The 18,651-nt window shown below is 48.9% G+C and overlaps 2 protein-coding genes across 11 annotated transcripts; both read left to right on the forward strand.

Annotated features, from left to right (window-relative positions):
* The first annotated feature begins 2,120 nt into the window (after positions 1-2,120).
* MRPL20 (mitochondrial ribosomal protein L20) lies at positions 2,121-5,105 on the forward strand. The gene is made up of 4 exons (XM_009095545.4): positions 2,121-2,288; positions 3,234-3,344; positions 3,587-3,664; positions 4,521-5,105. The coding sequence occupies exons 1-4, from the start codon at positions 2,202-2,204 to the stop codon at positions 4,695-4,697; spliced, it is 453 nt and encodes a 150-aa protein (XP_009093793.1). The 5' UTR covers positions 2,121-2,201; the 3' UTR covers positions 4,698-5,105.
* Positions 5,106-5,915: 810 nt separating this feature from the next.
* CCNL2 (cyclin L2) lies at positions 5,916-17,203 on the forward strand. 10 transcript variants are annotated; one of them, XR_007779250.1, is made up of 12 exons: positions 5,916-6,238; positions 7,046-7,120; positions 7,398-7,507; positions 7,764-7,884; positions 9,002-9,066; positions 11,828-11,927; positions 12,023-12,127; positions 12,340-12,481; positions 13,175-13,292; positions 13,375-13,467; positions 14,576-15,639; positions 15,724-17,203. XR_007779250.1 is itself a non-coding variant. In XM_050982464.1 (11 exons), exons 1-11 carry the CDS (start codon positions 5,969-5,971, stop codon positions 14,952-14,954), a joined length of 1,578 nt encoding a protein of 525 aa, XP_050838421.1. In that variant the 5' UTR covers positions 5,916-5,968; the 3' UTR covers positions 14,955-17,203. The 10 variants fall into 10 exon arrangements, 3 of the variants coding, with proteins under 3 accessions (XP_050838421.1, XP_050838423.1, XP_050838422.1); XR_007779253.1 differs by having other exon boundaries at positions 15,905-17,203; XR_007779249.1 differs by having other exon boundaries at positions 14,576-15,599; positions 15,638-17,203.
* The last annotated feature ends 1,448 nt before the right edge of the window (positions 17,204-18,651 follow it).

The following is an 18,651-nucleotide window of genomic DNA, read 5'->3' on the forward strand; positions in this document are numbered from 1 at the left end:
TGGTGAAATACAATTTAAGCATTCATAAAAGTGCCAAAAATTCTAAGAAGCTTTGCTAAATCCAGGGAAACTTTCCAAAGTTCTTTTGCTGTCATGAAAATATATTTTAACCTTTTCAGGGAGGTCTGAAAATTGTTGTTCTGTCCATTTATTTTTTACTGGTTCTTGCAATACCAAGTGAACTTTGTGTCAGACAAACCTCAGCAATATGAAGAAAGATTTCCCCATAATTCTCTGGAATTTCCACATTCTTGACAAGAACTTTCCCAGAAGTGGGGAAGATCTTGATGATGGAGCAGTTTATAACAGGAGCATGATTGCTTTGAGATTCTGGAAGTGGTGATGACTAAAGAGCATCAGAAAAATCCATCAGTTCTCTGACACTGAGGACTGCTGCTCCCATGGAATCATTTTCTGGCAGCACCATCTTGTGGTTTGCACAGCTCATAAATGTTCAATTTATGTCTCCCATTCTCTAACCCTAACCCTTGCAGGATGCTGTAAGCCTTGTTATCCACCATGGAATCCTTCCAGCCACTGAAAACAACACCCAACCTGCTCGCACTGCTGGCTGGAGCACTGCTGGGGATCCAAAATCCCAGATCCCTCACTGAGCTGTGGGAATGCACACTCCAAGCAGCCCAGCTCCTTTTTCCAGGGGATTTTGGTACAACCCCACTGTGTGTGCCTGCTCCAGGCTGAGCTGGGGGTTTGGGCTGCCTTGGGTCACACCTCAGGCAGGTGATGAGGGCATTGAGGTCACTTGAGAGGGCTGGGATCAGGGAAAGGTTCTTCAGCCAGAGGGTGAAGGTTTCTGGTGATCTGAGGGAACAGCTGGAGCTGTGTCAGGGGAGGCTTAGGTCAGATTTTGAGAAAGGTTTTTCCCCCAGAGGGTTCTGGAGCACTGCCCAGGCTCCTCAGGGAATGGTCCCAGCCCCAAGAGCTCCAGGAGGGTTTGGACAATGCTCCCAGGGATGCACAGGGTGGGATTTTGGGGTGTCTGTGCAGGGTCAGGGGCTGGGCTGCAGGATCCCTGTGGGTCCTTTCCAACTCGGGATATTTTGTGATTCCACAGCTGTCCTCAGGCTGGGGCAGAGGATGCCCAGTAGGGGGAAAAGCCACGGTGCTGTGAGAGAGGAGCCGGGGGAGGCAGAAAGGCCAGGGAGGGACCGGGAAAAGGCTTGGGAACAGGGGAAGGACTGGAGGAAGGGCTGGAAGAACAACTGGGAAGGATCAAGAGAAGGAGCAGGGGAAGAACCGGAGAAAGGACCGGGGGAAAGGCTGGAAGAAGGACCTGAGGAAGGACTAGAGGAAGGACCGGGAAGGCTCAGGGGAAGGATCAGAGGAAAAACCAGAGGAAGGACCAGAGGAATAACCGGGGGAAGGAACACAAGAAGGACCGGGAAGGGTAGGGAGCAGGATCAGAGGAAGGACCGGAGGCAGGATTGGAAAAAGGACCGGGAAGGTTGGGGGGCAGGATCAGAGGAAGAACCGAGGGAAGGTCCGAAGGAAGCTCCGGGAACGCTTGGGGACAGGTTCAGAGGAGGTCCCGCCAGACTCGGGGGCAGGATCAGAGGAAGAACCGGGGGAAGGTCCGAAGGATGCTCTGAGAAGGCTTGGGGCAGGATCAGAGGAAGAACGGGGGGAAGGTCCGAAGGGAGCTCCGGGAAGGCTCGGGAGCAGGCTCAGAGGAAGAACCGGGGGAGGTCCGAAGGAAGCTCCGGAGGCTCGGAGCAGCTCAGGAAAACCGGGGAAGGTCCGAAGGATGCTCTGAGAAGGCTTGGGGCAGGATCAGAGGAAGAACGGGGGGAAGGTCCGAAGGGAGCTCCGGGAACGCTTGGGGACAGGCTGAGAGGAAGCTCCGGGAAGAACCGGGGGCAGGATCAGAGGAAGAACCGGGAAAGCTCGGGGGCAGGATCAGAGAAAGCAGCGGGGGAAGGCCCGAAGGAAGGTCTGAGAAGGCTCGGTGGCAGGCTGAGAGGAAGGTCCGGGAAGGCTCGGGGGCAGGATCAGAGCAAGCAGCGGGGGCAGGTCCGAAGGAACCTCCGGGCAGGCTCGGGGGCAGGCTGAGAGGAAGCTCCGGGCAGGCTCGGGGGCAGGCTGAGGAGGGCCGGGCAGGTCGGTGCCGCCCCGGAAGGAAGGCGGGCAGGCGGGCGGGCAGGCAGGCAGGAAAGCAGGGAGGCAGGAGCCGTGCCGCAGCCATGGTGGTGCTGAGCGCGGCGCGCTGGGTGCGCAGCCGCCTCTCGGATCGCTTCTGGAGGGTGCAGGAGGTGCTCAAGTACGCGCGGGTGAGTGCCGGGTCCCCGCCGCTGTCCCCCCGTCCCCCGGCACTGCCGAGTGTCCCGGGCAGGGTCCCGGAGCCGGGAATGCCCCATCCCTGCAGTGCTGGTTTGGAGCAGCGGGAGGGGTCCCCCTGCCCACGGCGGGGCTCGGAGCTCCCTTTCCCACCCGAACCATTCTGTGCCTTTCTCGTGCCATAAAGTGAGCTGTTGCTGGTTAATTAACCTTGTTCTCAAGTGCATTTTGAATTTATTTTTGCGTTTTGGATGTCTGCTGGAGTTCAAGCTGCTGTGCTGTTGCTAGGGGTGAACCTTTCTCAAGGGCATCCTAGGCAGTATGATAAAATTATTTAAATTACATCTTGCTGTAATACTGAGATGGAAAAAGCTGAGAGAAGTGAAAATATTTTGGGTTTGCACCAGTTATTTCTGGTGCAGCACTGGCTACATTTTCCTTTGTTGTGTTAGATGGATGCCAGAGAACAATTTATTTTTTTCTGTTTGATATATTTTTTTTCCGTTTGATAAATGTTCCTGCCCCATCCCTGTGTTCATACAGACACAACAGAGGAAGGAGAATAAATATGTGAATTGGGTGAAAGCACTGCCCTTGATTTTGGGATTGCCTTTCCCACAGAACCAGGGCCCAAAGTAAGGCCTGGTTTTGCCTCTGCTGAACTGAGATTTTCCCACCCTGCTCCAACTCCTCAGCTTCAGGTTTTCCTCTATAAAAATTATATTCCACATGATATTATATTCCACATGATATTCCAAATATTTCCACAATAAAAACCAAGGAAAGCACATTTTCATTATGTGCCAGCTGAAGGCTTAGGGGGTGCTTGTGATGGATTCAGTGATCCTTATCATGGAGAGCTGTGAATGCAAATGAGCTTTATTAGTGTTGACTATTTAATTCTAATTAAGTGAGACCATTCTGGGGTGTTTTTGCAGCATTTTCGTGGCAGGAAGAACCGCTGCTACAAGCTGGCAGTGAGGAGCGTCCGCAGGGCTTTTGTGAAGTCCACCAAGGCCAGGAGGGAGAAGAAGAGATTCCTCAGAGCGGTAAAGAGCAAAATGTTGGGTGGGAACATCAAAGTGGGAGCAAGGCAGGAGTGAAACAGCTGCTTTTCTTACTCTCAGGGGGTTACTTTTAAAACAATGAGTGAAAAGTTGGTGTTTAAAGCAGCAGGGTCCCTTCCAGCTCAGGATATTCCGTGAAAATGTTGTTTTTAATTAAGCGTGAGCAGACCAGGGTTTATTTTAAAGTGTTTTATCATGCAATATATTGGTTTTTACACCTTCAGCTCTGGATCACGAGGATTGAAGCAGCTTCCCTTGAACATGGTTTGAAGTACCCAGCCTTCATAAGCAACCTGGTCAAGGTAAGGATGTGGTTTGGAGGATAATTACTTGCTAATTAGAGTGATGAAAGGCTTCAGGAACTAAATTCTGCCCTAAACTATTTCTCTTCCGTTTTATCCTGGTGAACATCGTGGCTCTGCTTCATGTTCTGTCCCAAAACTTAGGAATGAGATTTTTAAATGCTTTTTTGTGGGCATTCAGTGACAGCTGCTTTTCCTTTTACTTCAAGAAATTTAAAAATACAAAGCTTGTGTTAGCAAAAAACCCCAAAATCTAAGAAATCCTTATTCTTTTCACTATAATTGTGATGTGGTGAGCGTGGAGAATGCAGAAAATTGCTGCCATTGTCCTTTGTTTTTAAAACATGCTGGGAATTTGTTTCAGTTTGGTGATTTTAATTGTTTTTGAGCTGAAACAGATGCCATGGATTCACCTGGAACATGTGGCCTTGAGGCAAAATTAGAAATTTTTTTTTTTACAGTTCTTGGTTTCTACCAGAAAAACTTTGGAGAAAGTCAGGAAATAATTTTTCCATGGTGGGTTAATGAGACATCCACGGCCAGGGAGTGTCTGACAGTCTTTAACAGCTCCAAATTGCACAGGGTAGAAAAAAGTTAATCTGCTTTAAGACCTCAGGTCTTAAGCCTTAAGAGTGTTTAATCATGCTTAATGAAGGGTGTTTATATAAACAGTTAAGAGTGTTCATTATGTTTAATCAAGGGTGTTCATTATATTTATTACATTTAATTTTATTTAATAATAAAATTTAGTATATTTAATAAAATATATTTAAATTAAATATATTTAAAACTAAGCATTGCAGTGTTTACTCCTAAAAATCACAGTCCTTACCCAACAATTTTTTCTTGCCTTTAGTCCCAGGTGGAGCTGAACAGGAAAGTTCTGGCTGACTTGGCCATTTATGAGCCAAAGACATTCAAATCCCTGGCAGCTTTAGCCCAGAGGAGGAGACAGGAGGGGTTCCTGGCTGCCCTGGGAGATGGAAAAGAACCAGAGGGGATATTTTCACGAATTGTGCACCACCACTACTGATACCAGAGCCTGTGTGTATGTTTTAGAAGGAGGGATTTGATTGTGAAGCAAACCTGTGGTGGGAGTGCTGCTGAAATGGAAAATGTGGGACAAATCCTCTGAGGATCCTGTGGGTGTGAAGCTTCTCCTGGATGGATTTTTCCCTGTGTTGTTGTCACTGAAACCTGTTAAATTAAAAGCACACTTCAAGGTTAGCAGTCAGGCCATCCAGTGGCTTAATAAAGTTTTTTTTTTTTTGGTAACTGCTAGTAGAAAAAATACTTAATTTGTGTGGTGAATTCTGAGTGGGGAGAGCGCAGCTGGGATGGGGGGAAATGTTGACCCTCAGAGGTGGAGCCTGGGAGTTAAGGATACACATAGTTTGTACTTTTAAAGATTTAATAAAGAGATTTTTTTACTGAAAACTGCTATGGGGAAACCATTTGTGTTAATTTTGGCATTTCACTGGGAAAATACAGCCAGGGGATGGAGGGAGGGCAGGATGTCGACCCTCACACACAGCCCCTGTGTTAAGGACACATAAGAGCTTATAAAGGTAATTTTAAGAACTTTATAAGAACTTATGCAGGTAATTTTTTTGGTAATTGCTGTGGAGAAACAATTTTTGTGGTGAGTTCTGGCGCTGCACAGCAAAAAACCCAGCCCAGAGTGTGAGGGAGATGTCAGCCCTCAGACATGAGCCCCGACAGCCCTCAGGTGAAGGATAAACATACCCTGTTCTTCTAAGGACTTAATATTAAACATATTTATGTTGGTAACTGCTAAAGGGAAACAATTTCTGCGGTGAAATTCCAGCACGGGGAAAACCCAAGCGGGGGTGGGGAGCGGCATGTCGGCCCTCACACACGAACCTCGGCGAGCTCCAAGTTAAGGACACACATTGCGTGGTTTTATAGGGAGTTAACAAAGATATTTCACTCGGTGAGCGCATAGTGTGGTTTTTTAGGGAGTTGACAGAGATGTTTAACTCGGTGAGCGCATGGTGTTTTTTAGGGAGTTAACAGAGATATTTGACTAAGTGAGCGCTGTGCTCCAGCCCCTCACGCCCCTCCTGAGGCGGCTCCGCTCTGAGGGCGCCACGGCCCCGCCCTGTCCGGATTCCCGGCCGCTGCGTCACCGCGCCGCGCGCGGCCCCGGGCGGCGTCCTGCGTCACGGCCCCTCAGCCAATCAGCGGCCACGGTCCCGCCGCGTTCCGCCAATCGGCGTCGGGCGGATGCTGGGGGGGGGAAGAAGACGGAGCGCGGAGCCAGCGAGGCGGCGGCGGCACAAAATGGCGGCGGCGGCGGCAGGCGGCGGCCCCGTGGGCCCTCAGGCGACCGGCGCGGCTCCCGCCCCGGTACCGGGTCCCGGCGCTGTGCTGATCGGCGACCGGCTGTATTCGGGCGTGCTGATTACGCTGGAGAACTGCCTGCTGCCCGAGCACACGCTGCGCTTCACGCCATCCATGAGCAGCGGCCTAGACCCCGACACCGAGACCGAGCTGCGCGTCACCGGCTGCGAGCTCATCCAGGCGGCCGGGATCCTGCTGCGGCTGCCTCAGGTAGGGCTGGGCACGGGCAGGGATGGGGCTAGGACTCAACAGGGCTAGGCTGGGTTCCTCTTTGTGCGATTATCCGGTTACCGGCCGGGCAGGCCCCGGGGCCGCCGCGCAGTTACCGGCCGGGCAGGCCGCGGGGCCGCCCGGTGTGCGGGGTTCGTTCGCCGCCTCCCGGTGTTCGGGGGTCGTTCCGGGCTTTCCCGGGCCGCTGGCTGCCGGAAGCCGGTGATGTCAGCGCCTTCCTGCGCCGCCTCCGCGGGAGGATTGTGCAAAAGCGGATTTCCTAAGGCTCCTCTGCAGCCGTGGTGACCTCGGCGAGGTTTTTGTTTCCACGGAGAATTTCAGGCCAAACAACCTGGTTGCTCTCTGAGCCTAAAACTTTCCAGGCTACCGTAGCATATTCAAATGTATGCAAATCATGACGCGATTAGAGTGCTCCTCACTTTCCACGCCCAAAAAGCAAATATTTCTCTGACGTACTTTCATAGCTTTGAATTTTATTGGCATTTTTGATTTTTCTTGTTGTTTATTGTTAATTTAATAACTTAAAGCGTATTTTCACATTTTTTTGTAAAAGAAAATTGGGATTTGCTGTCTGTATTTGACTTGTAGGCAATATTTAAAACATTGGTAATATTCTGGCCAACTTAATTACTTTAGTAATTCTAATTTTCTTTAGATACCATTAAACTTCCTCCTGTGCTTAATCTTCTGTTAATCCAGTTAATCTTCTGGGTCTTAAATCTGTTAAAATTTCTCTTTGGAATTGGTAGTTTTGTTCATGGCTATTGTGATTATCTCTCTTTTTAGGTGGCTATGGCTACAGGACAGGTGTTATTCCAGCGTTTCTTTTATACCAAGTCTTTTGTGAAGCATTCCATGGAGGTAAGAAGGCATTAAATGACATTTGTTGCCATATTTAGCTTCTGATCTCTCTTGGCAAGCTGTTATCTGAGGTGTGATCAATGTTAGGAACTAGTCTGGAGTTTATAGTTATTGAGAAACATGATTTTACAAAGCTGTTTTGTAGTGATTTTTGTCGTATATTTGATATTTTCTTGTTTTTTTCCTCTCATTATCCATCCTTAAGCTGTTGTAGGAGCTCAGTTCCTGAACTGGCAATGAAATATAGCAAATATTCTGTTTTATGCTCGTTTTTCAGCATGTTTCCATGGCCTGTGTCCATCTGGCATCCAAAATTGAGGAAGCCCCCAGACGCATCCGGGACGTGATCAATGTGTTCCATCGCCTCAGACACCTGAGGGAGAAAAAGTAAGCTGAGAATTCAGAATTTTCTGAACTACCTGTGCTCTGTTTAAATGATCAACCTCCACAACAGCATCATTCCCCGTTTCATAAATCAGGGAATATTTCAGAGGGATCTCATGAAGTGAGCTGACCTGGTTTAATAAATCAATATTTTTAGTGTTATAAATAATGATTTTTTTATTATTATTTTGACACAAGTCAGCCTGAGTTTCCTTAAGGGTTAAGGTGATCATCTTGTGAGTTTGACCTTGTCTTGCAGAAAACCTGTGCCTCTAATACTGGATCAAGAATATGTGAACTTGAAGAATCAAATAATTAAGGCAGAAAGAAGAGTGTTGAAGGAGTTGGGATTTTGTGTTCACGTGAAGCACCCTCATAAGGTTGGTACTTTATAAACTCACTACATAACCAAGGTTTTGTGTTCTGTAAAACTTTGAGGAGGCTGCCTGGAAGCTCTGTGGACTGCACATGATGATCAGTGAACTCAGTGAGATTAGTTTCTTACCATCCTGATGTTTTCTTTCTCATTTAAGAGACTCTTACTAATTGGTCTCGTATCACTGCTGAGTGACGGCGAGGTGGATGCAGGTGCTCAGTATTCCTGGAAGGCAAATTGGATCAGTAGGTAGCTTTGGTGGTAGAAAACATCACCTCAACTTAGATCCCCCAAGCAGGGAGGAGTTTGGAGGCCTGGGGTTGTCGTGGTCACTCCTGCTGGGAACGTGCTGAGGTATTAAAGGGCTGTGAGCCAGTTAGGAGTGTGTTAAAACCGCGCTCAGGCTTGGCTAGAACTGAGGCGAGGCTCAAGATAAAAGTAACAAGTGTCAGAGTGGATGATACTTGAAAGATACAATTGCCTCAAATGTTTAAATTGTGCTTTAACTGCTAAAAGAATTTGTATTTCTGTGCCGGCACAACTGGGGATCTTGCTCTTTTCTGCTCTAAAAAACTCCTGTCCAGAGCTGCCTTTTTGGGCTTCTTGACACTCAGAATTTCCTTTTGTCACCCACCCCAGAGGGCAGCTGTTCATGGGGTGAATCCTGCCATTATCCTTCCTCTCTCCAGCCTTGTTTTCCTTCCAAACCAGAGAAAAACCCCTCAGAGCTGAGCAAACCATGGCACACTGTTAGGTCTGTTCTCTGCAAGCACTGCCAGCTTCCCTCTCTGCTGATTGCACTCAGCAGCTCTTTCTCCCCAGGCTGCAGCTAAAAAAGGATTTGTGAGGTTTGTAGGAGAACCAAATCAATCCCCAAAATAAATCCCTAAATGAAAATCCATCCCCAAAATCCCTGAACCAAACCCAGGTGGAGCCAAGGCCTGCCCGAGTAGCAGGACAGAAGGGCTCGGTGTGGATAAACACTGGGGATGGTGCAAACACTTCATGTGGAGTGTTTTAGGCCTTGAAAGAGGATCACAGATGCCTCATGGATGTCCCTCTGAAATAAGCAGGTGGCTCTCCAGATGCTGGTTAATAACTCAATGACCCATATCTTCCAGATAATCGTTATGTACCTTCAGGTATTAGAATGTGAACGTAACCAACACCTGGTCCAGACCTCATGGTAAGTTGATTTTCTTTGTTCTAAGAGACCAGAAGGGGCAGTAGCAGAAATATGTCACTTGAGGCACTGGGCAGCATTGCTCAGCAGTGCTTGGGGCCATCCCAGACAGCTCCACTGTCCTTGGTGTGCCCCAAACTACTCCCCAAATGTTGAGCGGCCTCTTAAGTTCGAGGCAGTGTTTTTATGGTAAGGTAGCTTTCCACCCTGACTCCTCACTTCCCTCCTCTCTGCTCTCACTTTCCAGCTGAAGGGGAAAGGTTGGGTGGGTTTAGAGTTGTTCCCTTGGGGTTTTCTTCAGGGAGAGCTTGGGTGTAATTCAAGTTTGTTCCCAGTGCTGGGAAATGGCTTTTCCCAGGGCCTGAGTTTGATTTCAGGTGTATCTAAACCTCAGCACAGATAAATTCCTTTTATCTATGTGGATAATGCAGGATGTCAGTTTCTAAGACTGCATAGATGGATAGGTTGGATTCATATTTGCCAAGATTGTTCTCTGCCTTATTGCTCTCATTTAATAAATATTTGCTCGGGGGGGTGGGAAACTTCTGTAAAATCCCACATCTTAAACTTTACCAAATAATGCTTTTTTAACAATACCAATGGTCTAAAAAAAAAAAAAAAAAACCCAAAAACCACCTTTAGTGAATCCAAAGACCATATTTCTGCTGACTGAACTGTCTGGTACTGTGAGCTGTGTGTAGAGAACCAGTTTTGACTTTTCTTTTCTGTACTCTTTTGATCAAAGGGTAGCCTCTGAGGGTAAGTGACTAAGACTTCTCCTCTGCTGCCCATGGTGCAGGGATAGCTGCCGTCTTCAGTCAACCCAAAGCTCTCCAAAGAGAAGGCTGGCTCTAGACAGGTGGTATATACATGATAGTAGAGTAACTGGCCAACTGCTTCTTGTGCTTCTATTTTCATTTCTTTGTTTTGATTGTTTGTATATTTGATAACCTGAGCGTTGAAGTTATGAATTTATTTATTTATTTTTTTTTAAATGTTCTATTTCTCTTAACTGTGATAATGTGGTGTGTTTCTTATATGATCAAGTGAATTAAGGTGGGGTTTGAATCTTTAAAAGGGATGAATTAACAACAAAAAAAGAATAGTTTGAAAGATACAATGTTTAAATGAAAAAAAAAATAGTAAATGTGTGAAACTTGGAGGAAAAAAAAGTGATATTTAGAGCCACTTCCCAGAAGCATTGCATGGAGCAGTGGATGGGAGTTTGGACTGCCAGGAATCTGCTGGTTGTGGAAGGAAGAGAGGGGAGGGGAGGGAGGGAATCACCCCAGCTGGCAGAGGGGTCAGATGTTCCAATATCACATCTGTGTGCTCCTGTTTGTTGCTTCCAGTACTCGAAAACTGGTGGGTATCCAGTATAATTGGTTATTGAAATGTGCATTTTTACACCATGACCTTTTTCTTAAGCTATTGTGACAAGGATTCATTTCCTCCTGTGTCTGACTGAGCCCACAGGGAAGATGAGCAGAGGCCAACCTTGGATGCTGGCACCATTCTCAATTTGGCAAGTCAGGAAAAAAATCTTTGTAGCTTCCAGCTGTTCAAAGCCAACCTTTCCTTTATCCCTCCTTTGACCAAAAGCTCTGTGCTCTCTTTGTAGTGGGATTTAGAAGTTCCTTTCTCCCAGAAAGATGAGCTGATGCTCAGTGTTGCTTTTTTGGGGGCAGCAGTTGCTGTTTGTGTGAACAAGAGTTGAGTTGGGAACTCCTGGGGTTGCAATCCCTCCTCTCTGTCCTTGCAACCCTGCAGGTGCCTGGCCTGTGGTCTCTGCTTTGGACACCTTGGGGGTCACTGAATCCTTGTATACTGGGTACCCACATGGTTAATTATTATTTCAAGTATTCTTTGAAGGACTTGGATTATGTCTGGTTTTAGTTTTTGCTCGTCTGATATTTTATTGACATATGTGCTCTCAGGTCTAGATCTTCTAAAGCACATCAGCTGACAGATTCACAGGAATTTACTTTGTGTGTTTAAGATTTAACAACATATCATGCTTAATTGTACTGACTGGAATATGTGCAATATTTTACAGTTTTCTCATTCTGTGAATATTCATTTTAAGCAACCTTACTGAAATGGGACAATTTGGAAACCTTATTTCATGTGCCAAAGAGGAGATCTGCCTGAATTCTGACTGTTCTCCTGAACTGATGTTCCCAAACACCCTGATTTCTCCCATGGCTGACTTTTTGCATCAAAAAGAATTCTGTTCTGGATGGAAATGGACCCTTAAACCCCACTGGAAGTTGACCTGTGCTGAAGAGGACTGCATTTCATGGGAGAACTGCTCCAGGAGCTGCAGCTTTTGCCAGACACTTGGTTCTGCCCTGTTGCAGGGGGACATGTGAACCTAAAATTCTAGAACTTGAGTATTTCTGAGCACACTGTATGTTGTCTTGGTGAAAATAACTTGTTTATTGCATGAGAGCAGGCCAGTAGAGATCCAGCAGCAAAAGTGAAGTTAAAATTGGTTCTCTTCTCACCACTGAATTTTCAGCAGTCAGACTTTGTCACACGTCCCTCCCCTTGAGGGATTTAATTTAGTTATTTCTTTGATTTTTCTTTTAGTAAAATCATTCAGCTTCTCTTTAGATTTACAGGAATATAATGTTGAAGTCTAGTAACTGAATGCAGAAAGAAATAGCCCTTGTAGAAGTAAAACCAAATCAAAAACCCCCAAAAAAAAGAGCCCCAAAGAGCTTTGCAGTGCCTTGCAACCTCCTGCTCTCCTGTTTTTCAGGAACTACATGAACGACAGCCTGAGAACAGATGTCTTTGTGAGGTTCCAGCCAGAAAGCATTGCCTGTGCCTGCATTTACCTGGCAGCCAGGACACTGGAGGTGAGCCACACTTTGATGGATTTGGGGTTTTTTTCAAGGCCCTTTTAACAGGAGGAGAAATCTCAGCTTTGTCTCTCTCTCTCTCTCCCTTTCAGATCCCTCTTCCAAATCGCCCACATTGGTTTTTACTGTTTGGAGCAACCGAGGAAGAAATTCAAGAAATCTGCTTGAAAATCTTGCAGCTCTACACGAGGAAAAAGGTTTGGTTCTTTTTTCATGTTGGGAGCCCTCAGTGGAGGCTGCAGCTCAGAGCAGGAGTTGGAAAATTTGAGCCTGTTCAAAACCACAGCTGCAAGGCTGGAAGTGAACAAAGAGCAGTCGCTGTCTGGGACTCTTTGGGTTTTCATTCCCCTCCCTGGGAGTGGGTAAGCAGGAAATTGAGCTCTCACAAGCAGTGCTCCTGTGTTCACAGGTGGATTTATCTGATCTGGAAAGTAAAATAGAAAAGAAGAAATTGGCTATTGAAGAGGCAAAAGCACAAGCTAAAGGTCTGGTACCTGAGGGAGTTCCAAGCTTGGATAACACATCGGGGTTTTCCCCCATCCCAAAAAATGGTAAATAGTGGATAACTCATTTTGAATAACTCTTTCACATCTTTCATGTATATTTACCCTTTTGGGAAGCTTTTACAAGTGTGGTTTGGAGTTTGTTGGGGATTTTTTTTTTTTTTCAGATGGCTTCTAGCACTACTCAACTGGCAGGGTTTGAATAGCATTGTAACTTTGTGATTTCTTGAATCAGATAAAAGCTAAAATCAAATTAGTCTGAAATTAAGACTAGTTTAAACCCATATAGGCCAGGGGCTTGCTTTTATGTGGATTTGGCAATAAACTCAAACCCTTGCCACTGGCATGTTGTGCTGAAACAATATTGAAGCAGAGGTGCTGTGGCAGGGGTAACATTTTGGGATGTTGGGTGAGGAATTTGTTGGTTAAAGTTTCCAGTCTCACCTAGAAGATAACATTCACCATCCTCTTCCCCAGTTTACCTTTCAAACATGAATAGCTGGCAATGAAAGGAGGGTGGTTTTCTGCCTTTTCTTGCAGTGGCTTCAAGACTTTGGCAGAAACGTTTCAGATGAATTTCTGCCTTCTGTGAACTTGTTGAGATCTGCTTGTGGGCAGCTGTGTGTGCACACGTGTGCAAAGCCCAGCTCTGCAGCTCTGCTTGGTGCAGACTTGGGGCGAGGGGAGCCTCAAGTCCTTTCAGGTACTTTCCAAAAAGGTAACAAAGGTTTCTTCTTGCAGAGTCTCCAAAAGAGGTGAAAGGAAATAAACCCTCACCCCTACCTGTGCAGGCCATGAAGAATGCTAAAAGGAAAACAGAGGCAGCCAAGAGACCCAGCTCCAACAGCCCAGTAAATGGGTAAGGCTTTAGAAGGAAGCAGCTGATTTTTATCCCATGAGTACCTCAAACAAAATAACTGAATGTTCTTTGTCTGTGGCAGTGTCCAGAAAGGAAGAGAGAGCAGGAGTCGAAGTGGAAGCAGAGATCAGAGTTACTCCAGGTCCCCATCGAGGTCTGCATCCCCCAAGCACAGGTAGGGTGGGCTCCCAGCCCCTCCAGGCTCATTTCCCAGGGCCAGCTTTGATAATCCATCACCAGCAGGCTGAGGGGACCAGCAGTGTGTGCTGCACACTCCAGTGTGGCTGTTCACAGGATTACTGGAACTGGAGTTCCTAAACATCAGGGGTTTTACTGTAGCCAGATGGAAGTTTAGGACACAGGATGAATTCTCGTGGGAGAACAGCAAAATACAGAGGGATGTTCTGAAAATCCCGAATGCAGAAGGGTAGTCTTCAAATTTACAATGCAGCATGGTGGTCTTAAAATTCAAAATACAGAATGGTGGTCTTAAAATTCAAAATGCAGAATGGTGGTCTTCAAAATGCAGAAGGGCAGTCTTAAAATCCCAAATGCAGAAGGCGTGGTCTTCAAATTCAAAATACAGAGGGATGTTCTTAAAATCCCAAATGCAGAAGGGTAGTCTTCAAATTTACAATGCAGAAGGAAGGTCTTCAAAATGCAGCAGGAAGGTCTTAAAATTCAAAGTATAGAAGGACATCCTTAAAATTCAAAGTACAGTGGGATGGTCTTAAAATTCAGAGTACAGCAGGACGTTCTTCAAATTCAAGGGAATAGCAAAATGAGGAAGGACGTTCTTCAAATTCAAAATGAGGAAGTGTCACTGACATGTTTTATGAAAAATCCTTTCCTTAGGATTTTTCCCTCCCGAGTTGCTGAGAGGCCTCAGGAACAAACTGCAAACAGTTCTTATCAGCTGTGGGATGCAGCAGGTGGGTCTGGGATTGGTCTCATCTGGTTGTTTCTAATCAATGGCCAATCCCAGCCCAGCTGTCTGGGACTGTCTGGGTCACAGACAAACCTTTGTTATTCATTCCTTTTCTATTCCTAGCCAGCCTTCTACTGAAATCCTTTCTTCTCTTAGTATAGTTTTATTATTTTATGATCTATATTATATTAAAATCAGCCTTCTGAACATGGAGTCAACTTTCTCATCTCTTCCCTCACCCTGAGACCCCTGCAATCACTGTCACAAGGAAGGAAAGGTCACAAGAAAACAGCCAAATCCAGACTGAAGTTGTTCAGATTGAAGAAAACCACCTTTGCTGTCCTTTCCCTTGCAGGAAGAGCGAGAGCTACTCCACCTCCAGCGGCTCCAAGTCGCAGAGCCGCTCTCGGAGCCGCAGCGATTCCCCTCCCCGGCAGTTCAACCACGGCTCCGCCTACAAGGGCTCCAAGAGCCGCGGCTACAAGAAATCCAAGGACTACAGCAAGTACCAGGGGGGGCACAAGGGGCGCCGGTCCCGCTCCCGCAGCTCCTCCCGCTCGCGCAGCCGCTCCCGCGAGCGCCCCGAGCACAAGTACAAGAAGAAAAGCCACTACTACCGCAACCACCGGCACGAGCGTGAGCGCTCCTACGAGCGCGCCGGGCACCGCTACGACAGGGACAGGGACAGGGAGAGGGACAGGGAGCACCCTGGGCACAGCCGGCACCGCCGGTGAGATGCCCTGATCCCAGGGCTGCTCCCTGCTGGGGCTGCTCCTGGTGAGCCCTGCCCAGGGCTGCTCCTGGGGGTTCCTCCTGGGGGTTCCTCCTGGGGGTTCCTCCTGGGGCTGCTCCTGGGGCTGCTCCCTGCTGGGGTCTGCTGGGGCTGCTCCCGGGGCTTCTCACTGCTGGGGCTGCTCCTGGTGAGCCCTGCCCAGGGCTGCTCCTGGGGGTTCTCACTGCTGGGTCCTGCCCAGGGCTGCTCCTGGGGGTCTCACTGCTGGGTCCTGCTGGGGCTGCTCCTGGGGGTTCTCACTGCTGGGTCCTGCCCAGGGCTGCTCCTGGGGGTCTCACTGCTGGGTCCTGCTGGGGCTGCTCCTGGTGAGCCCTGCCCAGGGCTGCTCCTGGGGGTTCTCACTGCTGGGGCTGCTCCTGGAGGGGTTCCTTCCCAGGGTTGATTCCCGAGGGAATTCCTGCTGGGGCTGCTCCCGGGGCTTCTCACTGCTGGGGCTGCTCCTGGTGAGCCCTGCCCAGGGCTGCTCCTGGGGGTTCTCACTGCTGGGTCCTGCCCAGGGCTGCTCCTGGGGGTTCTCACTGCTGGGTCCTGCTGGGGCTGCTCCTGGGGGTCTCACTGCTGGGTCCTGCTGGGGCTGCTCCTGGGGGTTCTCACTGCTGGGTCCTGCTGGGGCTGCTCCTGGAGGGGTTCCTTCCCAGGGTTGATTCCCGAGGGAATTCCTGCTGGGGCTGCTCCCGGGGCTTCTCACTGCTGGGGCTGCTCCTGGTGAGCCCTGCCCAGGGCTGCTCCTGGGGGTTCTCACTGCTGGGTCCTGCTGGGGCTGCTCCCAGGGGTTCCTACCCAGGGCTGATTCCTGAGGGAATTCCTGCTGGGGCTGCTCCTGGGGGTTCCTGCTGGGGCTGCTTCTGGGAGTTCTCACTGCTGGGTCCTGCTGGGGCTGCTCCTGGTGAGCCCTGCCCAGGGCTGCTCCTGGGGGTTCCTGCTGGGGCTGCTCCTGGAGGGGTTCCTGCCCAGGGTTGATTCCTGAGGGGATTCCTGCCCAGGGCTGCTCCTGGGGGTTCCTGCTGGGGCTGCTCCTCGGGGGGATTCCTGCTGAGGCTGATTCCCAAGGGTGTTCCTGCTGGTTGAGCCCTGCTGGGGCTGCTTCCATGGGAAATTCCTGCTGGAAGCCCCAGGGCTGCTTCCTGAGGGACTTCTCTCTGGCACCCCAGGCCCAGAGCTGGGGGCTGCTTCCCCAGGGAATGCCCACCAGGGCTGCTTTCTGAGGGATTTCCCTCCAGCACCCCAGCTGCTGGGAATTCTCTCGGGAATTCCCTCTGGCACCACCGGTGAGCCAGGGCTGATTCCCTCTGCCAGCAGAGCTCCTTCCCCATGGCTTGTGCAGGGTTAATCTGGCTCCTGAGCCAGCCCTGGCCTGAGCCAGCAGTTTGTGCTCATCCCTGGACCCAAAGGAAAGACTGGCAGGGTGGGAGGTGATGTCAGGAGTGCCCCCGTGCCGGGGTGTCACTGTCACCCTCCCCTGGGAGCTCCCGTCCTGCTCCTCAGGGTTTCCATCCCCAGTGCAGTGCTGGGCACTTGCAGCCCGTCCTTGGCATGCTGTGCCCAGCAGCTCTTCCCTGTGGGGCTGGAAAGCTCCTCAGCCCCCCAGGAGTGGTTTGGTGCTAACAATGCCCTCTTTTGATGCTGGCCTGGTGATGTTGTACAGGTGGGAGGTGACTTTTTTTAGCCCTGTTGCCTATATTAGGTTCTCTGTGTATATATATTTTGCAGTGTTACAGTACAGTATGGGAAAATGGCCTTCCTAGCCTTTACACTTTACCCACAATGTAAATAAGCATTTGTTTAATACAGGTAAAGAGATATAAACAGAAAATTCAAAACTTGAATTCTATCAGAAGAAAAAAAAAAGGAAAAAAAAAAAGACTTGTGTAGAAAATTCTGATAAATGTGAAAGTATTTAGCTCTGTGCATTGAGAGTAGTATATTTTTATCTGTGCAATGCTGAGTGCAGGCCACCAGCTCAGAAGACATTTCCTATATATCCATTTGAAGTGGCTGAAAGTTCTTGACTCAGGATCTTTGACACTGAAGAATTGGTAGTTTGTCAGTCTGCATGCTTGATGGACAGAGCAATTAAACCCCAATTAGCAGAGCCCCAATTACAGCCCAGCAGTATCAGTTCTAGTGGTATATCTGAGCTGTTACTCTCATGCTCCCTCATTTCATTAAAGTATTTGATTTTCTATTACATTCCCTTGAGTTTCTGATGAGCTCCACTACTTGTGCCTACTCCTAGGGAAAGAAATTGCTGGAAAATGAAGAGATTTTTAAACTGGAATTGATTCAAGCCTTGGAATTCAATCCCCATTGCCTTAAAGGCAGGAATTTTGGGCAGCAAACACAAAATCCCCCAATCCACAAAGATTGGAGGTGGAAAGTGCATTTCTGTGACTTGAGGAGCAGCTGGCAGGTCCCAGCTGAGTTTCCTGAGCTGTGTTTGCTCTGGGCCTCCTCAGCTGGACCAGGAGGAGGAGCTGGGCTTGAGGAGATGCCAGCCCTTGGGAATGTGCCTCTTCCTGGGGGGTGGAAATGTTGGGGTGGTTGAACAGCTGGGGGGGGGGTTGGGACATTGGGGTGAACATCTGGGGTGGCTTTGCTGGGACTTTGGGGTGAACATCTGGGGTGGCTTTGCTGGGACTTTGGGGTGAACATCTGGGGTGGGTTTGTGGGACATTGGGGTGAACATCTGGGGTGGGTTTGCTGGGACTTTGGGGTGAACATCTGGGGTGGGTTTGGGACATTGGGGATGAACATCTGGAGTAGGTTTGCTGGGACTTTGGGGTGAACATCTGGGGTGGCTTTGCTGGGACATTGGGGTGAACATCTGGGGTGGGTTTGCTGGGACACTGGGGATGAACATCTGGTGTGGCTGAACATCTGTGCAGGGTTTGCTGGAACTTTGGGGATGAACATCTGGGGTGGGTTTGCTGGGACTTTGGGAGGTGAACATCTGGAATGGGTTTGCTGGGACATTGGGGATGAAAATGTTGGGGTGCCTGAACATCTGTGCAGGGTTTGGTGGCACCCTGGGGCAGTCAGTGCTGCTGCTGAGCAGGGCAGGCTCCCGTGGCTGCAGCTGGCAGAAATTCACCTGAGGAACAAAGCCCCACGTGCACCTGAGTGAGTCAACAGCTCTCAGCCCTTCAGGTGAGTTGTGGCTGTGTTTTCTCAGCCTCTGGTGACTCCCCCGCGGCTCTCAGGGATCAGAAGCTCCCTCAGCTTGGTCTCTCTCTGTTCCTGGTGCCATTCCTCCTGCTCTGGGCTGTTCTGCTTTGAAGGGACAGCACTGAAACCTGACTGGTAAAGGCACTGCAGGCTGGGCCAGGTGCTGGTGCCCCTTCCTCAGATAAATCCCACCTGCTCTGGCTCCCCACCCGTCCTTCCTGGGCAATCATCCTGCAGTTTTCCCAAAACTGGCTCCCCCAGCAGTGAGTTCAGTGTCAGAGCTGCAGTTGTGGCAGCAGAGTCTCAGCCACCAAAGCTTTCCCAGGTGAGAGCCCAAAGGATCATTTATTTCCCAGGGGTTGCCAATCCCAGCTGTGCCAACATCCCAAGCACCAAGAGGTCACTAAGCAGTTTTAGGCTTGATGGGGATTTCAAAAATAGAAATCTATTTCCCAACCCCAGCAGAGCAGTGG

The sequence above is a fragment of the Serinus canaria genome, chromosome 21, assembly GCF_022539315.1.
Source record: "Serinus canaria isolate serCan28SL12 chromosome 21, serCan2020, whole genome shotgun sequence".
Taxonomy (NCBI): Eukaryota; Metazoa; Chordata; class Aves; order Passeriformes; family Fringillidae; genus Serinus; species Serinus canaria.

Excerpts from the sequence above, each read along its gene's own strand:
- MRPL20 (XM_009095545.4), top strand. The coding sequence starts at position 2,202 with ATGGTGGTGCTGAGCGCGGCGCGCTGGGTGCGCAGCCGCCTCTCGGAT. Across the intron at positions 2,289-3,233 it reads AGGTGCTCAAGTACGCGCGG|CATTTTCGTGGCAGGAAGAA; the intron begins GTGAGTGCCGGG and ends GTGTTTTTGCAG. Across the intron at positions 3,665-4,520 it reads TCATAAGCAACCTGGTCAAG|TCCCAGGTGGAGCTGAACAG; the intron begins GTAAGGATGTGG and ends TCTTGCCTTTAG.
- CCNL2 (XM_050982464.1), top strand. The coding sequence starts at position 5,969 with ATGGCGGCGGCGGCGGCAGGCGGCGGCCCCGTGGGCCCTCAGGCGACC. Across the intron at positions 7,885-9,001 it reads ACGTGAAGCACCCTCATAAG|ATAATCGTTATGTACCTTCA; the intron begins GTTGGTACTTTA and ends CATATCTTCCAG. Across the intron at positions 13,293-13,374 it reads TCCAACAGCCCAGTAAATGG|TGTCCAGAAAGGAAGAGAGA; the intron begins GTAAGGCTTTAG and ends TGTCTGTGGCAG.